At 57.9% G+C, this 6,815-nt stretch overlaps 1 protein-coding gene across 1 annotated transcript; it reads right to left on the reverse strand.

Annotated features, from left to right (window-relative positions):
• Window positions 1–4,748: 4,748 nt before the first annotated feature.
• QRFP (pyroglutamylated RFamide peptide) lies at window positions 4,749–5,316 on the reverse strand. The gene has a single exon (XM_071453967.1). It carries the CDS (start codon window positions 5,207–5,209, stop codon window positions 4,829–4,831), a length of 381 nt encoding a protein of 126 aa, XP_071310068.1. The 5' UTR covers window positions 5,210–5,316; the 3' UTR covers window positions 4,749–4,828.
• Between the last annotated feature and the right edge of the window lie 1,499 nt (window positions 5,317–6,815).

A 6,815-nucleotide genomic window follows, 5' to 3' on the forward strand; every position in this document is an offset into this window, starting at 1 on the left:
CTGGTGTTTGTCTGTCAGTGAGGCTTTTCCAACCCAGCTCACTCCCCTTAGGGTACTCCTCCAAAACCAGGAGTTTCTTGTTTGGGTGGCTCACTGTGACCCTTCAGCACAGTGGGATGGTCAGAGCCAGGCCAGCAGCCCCTTCCCATGTTCCTTTGATCTGGCTCTGAAAAGCCAGGAGAGAAAAGAGCTGCCCAGATTAAGACTGTGTCATCACCTCTTCTAAATCAAACACTTTGCTGTTGTCTTCAAGGAGATTTATATCAGAGATTTGACTAAACTTTTCCTCTGTTAATGGTTTGTATTCTGTAATTCAGCTGCTGATGTGTTTTCCTCCTCCTCCTCCTCCTCTGCTCTGAAATGACCCATGAGTTTCTATCCTCATGCAGTTCCTCCCTCATTTCTGCTTGCCCATTCTTATTTTCTGTTTCCCTTCAGCCTTTCTAGCAAACCTCGGGGGAGGGACATTTCCAGGCACTGAGCAGCCTCTAAAATCAGCCACTGCTTTGATTAATGAAGATGCCGAAGACTAAAAAAGGATGAGAAGAAAACAAGGGCAGGTGACAGTGTGCAGTGTCCCACAGTTCCACAGTGATGTTTCAGGGTCGTAACCCAGTTCTCTGCATTTCTAATCCTCTCAGCAAGTCCCTGGTGAAATCTGTGGGTCCTGGCTGAAGGGGAACAAGGCTGATGGGAAACCTTGGGCTGCTGCTGATGAGGCTGAAGAAGGTGAAGGAGAAGCAGGAGGATGCACTGGTGAATATAAACAAAATTAATGGCCTGCCCTTGGAAGGCACAGGCACAGCCAAGGGGTCTGCAGCACTCAGGGAGTTCTGGGTTGGATTGTGACCAACACCCTGGCCAAGGTCTAAACTTGAATCAGGTGAGTTGCTGTGGGCTGAGGGAAGATGGAGAAGCTTCACCTGCCCCTGAATGCTGTCACTGCTGGTGATTCCCATCCCTGCTGCCTTAGGGACTGCTCTGTGGTGTCGTGGGAAGGCAGAGGCTGGTTGACCTGGCTGGGGAAAGCCCCTGGATCTTTGGTGTTGGGAGTAAAAGAGAGGGGATTAAAGGCTAAATTTAGCTGAGTACAGTAGGAGTTGATTTAACAGATCGATGCATTTAACAGTTTGATTGCTCCAATTTTCAAGGCTATTGAGCTTGAAAGTGAGAGTGCTCTGGGGGAAAAATAGCTGTGTTTGTGGTTTTGTTTTGGTTTTCGTGTCTTTGAAATTACAATGTTCACTCTTTTAAGTTTTCATTTAATGTCAGCTTGCTTTTTGTTGGGAAGTTGCTTGTCACGAGATGTAAAACGTGGTCAGTGTTTTGTGCTCACTCTTTTTCTTGCAAATCCCATGTTTGCATGGTCAGGCTGGCATGGCAGCCTGGCTGGGCCAGTGGTGTTTCCAGGTGTGCCAGGCTGGTCAGGGACAGCCACAGCCTCTCCCTTGGCTGAGATTCATCCCTCCACAATTGGAAATAGAGGAAAACAGACCTAAGCACAGTGTCAGCTCTGAGGAGAGGGTTCCTGTCATCATCACCTGTGCACCTAAAAGCAGGCTGGCAGCAGAGGGGACACACTCCTTGTCTGAGGGTGAGACCTGGCCTGGCTGGGCTGCTGGGAATGACACTCCCAGGACAATTCCTGGTCAGTCCTGATGCCCTGGCAGTGCCAGTGCCCCTAAAGCTGTGGGTGAGGGACAGCCCTCAGTCATCTCTGGGCTCAGGGCTGTCCTCCCTGGCAGTGCTGCCCAGTGCTCGATGGCAGATCCAGCTCAGCAGAAAGCTGACCTGCAAACCAGGCTGTGCTGAACGTTTGCCCAGCAATCACCCCCTCCTTGAGGGTTCTGTGTTTGTCCTGGCATCTGTTCTGCTGTAAAGGTCCCACCTGTGCTCCTGCAGCCTGCATGACCCAGTTGTGATACACAGAGCCTCTTCGTGAGTCCCTGGGATGCAATTAATCCAGGCTCTCCTCTGCAGAGGATCCTTTGGGTTTCTGAGATTTGCTGTTCCTGTTGTGTGTGTGTTTGTAGCTCTGCCAGGGCTGGAGGAGCAGTGAGGGGCAGCCCATGGGAGTGGAGCAGAGGCCAGAGGAGGGCCAAGGGCTGTGCCTGGGCAGGGAGGGTTAATGGGGCACTTCATGGCCAGTCCCAGCTGTGGGGGCAATGCCTGCACTGCTGTCTCTGGCCACCTGTAGAGGAATCCAGGGCCTGTTTGATCCAGCTCCTTGAGGGTGGGTGAGTTCTGAGCTCTCCACCCTCAGAGATGTTCAGGGTCTGGGTGTCCCTTTGGGAGCTGCTCCCCCCACGAGGAGGAGGAGGAGAGGAGCTGGGCAGGGGTGCAGCTTCCTGTGGGAGCTGGGTGGAGATGATGTGTCCAGGGAGCAGGGGGGGCTTCCCAGCCCCTCAGGGCTCCTTCTTGGCGTGTTCCCCCCTCCTTCCTCCCAGCTACACCCCCAGGCTCCAGGCAGTGATTTTCCATTCACTTTTACCTCCCCTCCCCAGCATTAATCACCAGGAGCAGTAACCAAGAGCCTGGAATGCTGCCTCTTCCCAGGCACCCCGAGCCGTGCTCAGGGGAGTTCAGGGATGCCATGGCCCCTCACTGCCTCATGTCACAGCCTGGCAGGAGCCCCTTTCCTGGCAGAGGGTGAGGACAGTGATGGCATTGCCCTGCTGGCACCAAGCTGCCCATCCAGGAGCCCTGAGGCGTGAGGGTGAGCCCAGCTCCGTCCCACCTGCCAGGTAAGTGCTCCAATTTTCAGTGAGTTCTACCGAGGTTATTGCACATCAATCAAAGCCTCGTTATGTGAGAGCTTTTATGAGGCTGTTCTGAGCCTGTTCCTCTCCAGGACTGGAGCGCAGGAGCCCAGGCATCCCCACAGCCACAGCATTGCCCAGCAGGTTCCCTTTCCCTGCCCGCAGCACTCAGTGCCACTTTCCCCTGCAATGATCCATCACAGCCGAGCCGGGGATTTACCAGCCCTCGCTAACCCTGAGTTACACCAAACTCTTCCCCTTCCTCCCTTGCATCCCTCCCCCGGCTCCAGCGCAGGGTAAAATTGATCAGTGCGTGTTTATTGATGGTCTGAACACTCAAAAGAGAGGGGTAGGGGGAAGTGGTTGCCATGGAAACATCGATAAAGCTCCGGCTCCGCTGCGTGAGGCGGTGCCGCCGTCCCGATCCAAACAGGGGCAGGACTGGGCAGGGATGCAGGGATGCAGGGATGGGGATGGGTTTGGGGGTGCCTGGGCTGCGGGTCTCTGTGGGTTCAGCCGCCCTGAGTGCCGTGGGGGGCCCTGCTGTGCTCCCCAGCGTGAGATGCTCGGGGCTGCAGGGAAGGAAGTGCCCGTCCTCACCTTCACAGCCATCACCATCCTCACCTGAGGGGCAAACCTGGCACTGTCTGTGTCCCTGCAGACCTGGATGAGCCTGGTCCTGTGCCTCCACTGCTCCCTGGGTCTGCTGCCCCACGATTGTTCCCCCTCCATTCAGCCACACTCACTGCTCCTGCTGCCAGGACTCACGCAGCACTGCATTAAGTGCTCTGTCTGCTTGATGGATATTACAATGCACCTCTTGCAGCCTGATTTAGGTTTTTTTTTTTTTAAATCTTTTTACTCCCCCAACCAAGTCCTGCCACGGTCTCTGATTTTTGAGGGTGCAATTCAGCGCTTGCAAATCATCTCCAGGCTCGTTTTTGTGCCTGCAATGAAATATCAGCCGTGGCTCAGTGTGTGAGTTGCTGTTAGTGCCTGCAGCAGGTAGTTAGAGCTCTGATTGCTGCTGCCTTTGGCAGGCACAGAGAAAACACTGGGATTGGCACAGCTAAATCTGCCCAAAAGAGGGGAAGGCAGTGGCTGGGGCTCTTCCTGTGCTGGCTTTTGGGGCTAATGGTTCCCAAAGCTGCCCCACTGGTGGCTGGAGCACCAGTGACACTGAGCACCTCTCAGTGTCAGAAGTTCTTGTTTCAGTCCTTCTGCACCCAAGTTCTGCAGTAGCTACAGCTGGATTAGGTGGTGAGGAGGCCAGGAAGGCTTTGGGAAGGGCCAGGCTGTCTGAGGAGCTGGGTGGTGACAAGGACATCGAAGGTCAGGCATCACAATCTCACCCTGGTGAGGAGTGTGGGGCATGGGCAGGGCTGTGGGGCTGTGGCAGGGCTGGTGGAGCCAGGGCAGGGTTCTGTGCTCACACCAGGGGCTGCTAAGGACAAGATTTTCTCGAACCCTGCTGCTCTGCCCTGGTTTTGCAGGCAGGAGCTGCCTCGTCTAAGAGGCATCTTGACACTAAGCAGAATTTGCTGCCCGAGGGACTTTCCCTTAATAGGCAGGAGAGCAGCAGCTCTGAGGGACCCTCTCCTCCCTGATGGCTGGCCCTGGACTACAGACAGTCCCTGGGGACTATCAGCACCACAGCCACCCTGCTGGAACCCTGCAGCCCTGCTGCCTGGCCCTGCTGGCACTGCCCATCCCATTGTGCCACCCCTGCTCTGCCCATGCCCGTGTGCCACCCCTGCTCTCTGCCAGCGCTGGAGACCCAGCACCAGGCCCTTTCCCTGTGCCCCAGCAAAAGCTCTGTGTGATCAGGGAAGGGATTTGGTGATTTCTCCTCAAGGCGTCCTCCTCTTCTTCCATTGCATCGGTCAGGAACAGGGATGGGAGATCTAGAGCAGAGCTGGGAGTGGGGCAAACACAGCGTCCCCCCTCCCCAAGGCACCCCCAGCAGCAAAACCCCCAAATATCCTTTTTTTCCGAGCAAACCCAGGTGAGACGGAAGGGAAGGACGGGACGGGGCGACCCGCAGCAGGTGGGGAATGCAGTCCAAGCTCTCATCTCCCGAAGCGGAAGGTGAAGCCCCCTTTTTTCCTGTTGTAGCCGTTGAGTTCCTCCGCCAGGTTGCCCAGGGCTCCGCTGCGCTTCTCCCCTCCGCTGGGCAGCGCCTCGGGGCCGCCGCTCCTGCCCGGCCGCCGCCCGGCCCCGAGCGCCCGCAGCTCCCGGGCGATGCTCAGCAGCGCGTCCCGCTCCTCCTCGCTCCTCCTCCGCTTCGGGCCTGCCCTCCAGCCGGGACCCCGGCCCTCCGCCGCCGCTTGCCAGCCAGGACCGAGCAGAGCCCCTTCCCCGGGCTGTGCCGGCTCCCAGCGCTCGCCGGCAGGGAAGCAGGCTCCCAGGCTCAGGAGGAGCAGGCAGGACAGCGAGTAGGGTGTTCTCATCTGGGGGAAGCGCAGGGAGGGGAGGGAATGTTAGGGGAGCAGGGGCTGCCCTGGGCTGTTCCCCAAACCAGCCCTGCTAGAACCCCCCGAGCATCCACTGCTCCTCCTGCAGCAGCCTCCACACCAGCACCCAGCCCCAGAGAGGGTCCGAGCTCCCCCCTGCCTTCCCTTCCTCTTCCCAGAAAGAGGAAACGGGTATTATTATTATTATTATTATTATTATTATTATTATTATTATTATTATTATTATTATTATTATTATTATTATTATTATTATATTGCCTTTAAAGCTGCTGCAGGTGCTGGGGGCCAGGCTGTCTGCTCCACCCAAGGGTTTGTTTCTCCCTCCTGTGCCAGACCCAGGTGCACTCAAGCCCCTGCCTGCCCTTCCCAACACCCCTTAGCACAGAGGCTTCACTTCGGGCTTCACCCCTACCTTTTTCACACCTTGCCTCTGTTCTGCTCTCTCCCTTTTCCACCCCGTTTCCCGTCACGGATCCAAATTTCTGAGTCCCATCCTGGGGTCTGGGGGTGCTGTGGGTCCCCAGCTGCTTCCCACCAGCCTCTCACTGCTCCCCGGCTGTGCTGCCCATCGAGGCAGGGGTGTAAAGCAGGGACAGACGGACAGACAGACACACGGACACCAGTCACTTACCTCTGCACCTCGGTGCTGCCCAGTGCTGCCTCCCCTGGCACCTCTCTGCCCGCCCCGAGTCCGATGAGCAGGACCCGCCTTGGGCCATTAAATAGCCACGGGCGCCGATTGCCGTGTCACCCCTGGGCGTGTGGCCGCAGGGAGAGGAGGGGGGGACCCTCGGGGAGGGAGCTGAACAGGGGACGGAGGGGACAGGGGTTGGTGGAGCTGCCACAATGGGAACGCAGCAACGCCGCTCATTAACGCGCTGCTTTCGGCTGCTGCCTCGTTTGGAGGAGCAGCCGGGAGCTGCCCTTGTGTCCCTGGCAGCTGTCAGGGGTGCTGCAGGGATGGAGGGGCTCATCTGGGGGCCCACGTGTGTCCCCCTCATCGGGCTGGTGTGTCCTGTGTGCAGCTCTTGGGGGTGCCACCCATCTGTTTGTGTGCACAGGCACCACTGGAGACCCCAAACCCGCCCAGGGCCTGGCCCCACATGGACATGCCCGAGTGCTGCCACCCTCCCTGGTCAGCACACACAGCCCCAGTGCTGGAACACGGTCCCCAAGGCACCCTGCTGTCCCCTCCAGGTCTGTCCTGGCTGTGGCAGTGGAATGTGCAGTGGGCAGCAGGGAGGGACTGGGGCATCGCTGGTGCTCTGTCCCTTGGAGCAGGTCCCCATGGCACAGACACTGCCACCTCCCCAGCCCCAGTCCTGGGGCCACCCCAAGGTCCTGCAGGGCCCTGGTTTGGGCTGGAGCCCTGGGAAGCCTCCTCAGCCCCTGGGTGTCCCAGCTCTTGTTTTGCAGAGTGGTTTTGGTGTGGTGATGGTGCAGGTCCCCAAGGGTGCTGTGCCATGAGCCTGGCACGGGGAAGGAGCCATCCCCCAGCACAGCGAGGAGCTGCAGAGATTCGGTGTCTCTCCCTTTGCTGTCCCTCTGGCCGTGTCCCCGTGCTGTCACAGCTGTCACACAG

This window comes from Agelaius tricolor, unplaced genomic scaffold (assembly GCF_023055355.1).
Source record: "Agelaius tricolor isolate 1412-34295 unplaced genomic scaffold, bAgeTri1.0.p SCAF_38, whole genome shotgun sequence".
Classification (NCBI taxonomy): Eukaryota; Metazoa; Chordata; class Aves; order Passeriformes; family Icteridae; genus Agelaius; species Agelaius tricolor.

Bases quoted from the DNA above. Each gene is read 5' to 3' on its own strand.
- QRFP (XM_071453967.1), bottom strand. From the start codon at position 5,209: ATGAGAACACCCTACTCGCTGTCCTGCCTGCTCCTCCTGAGCCTGGGA.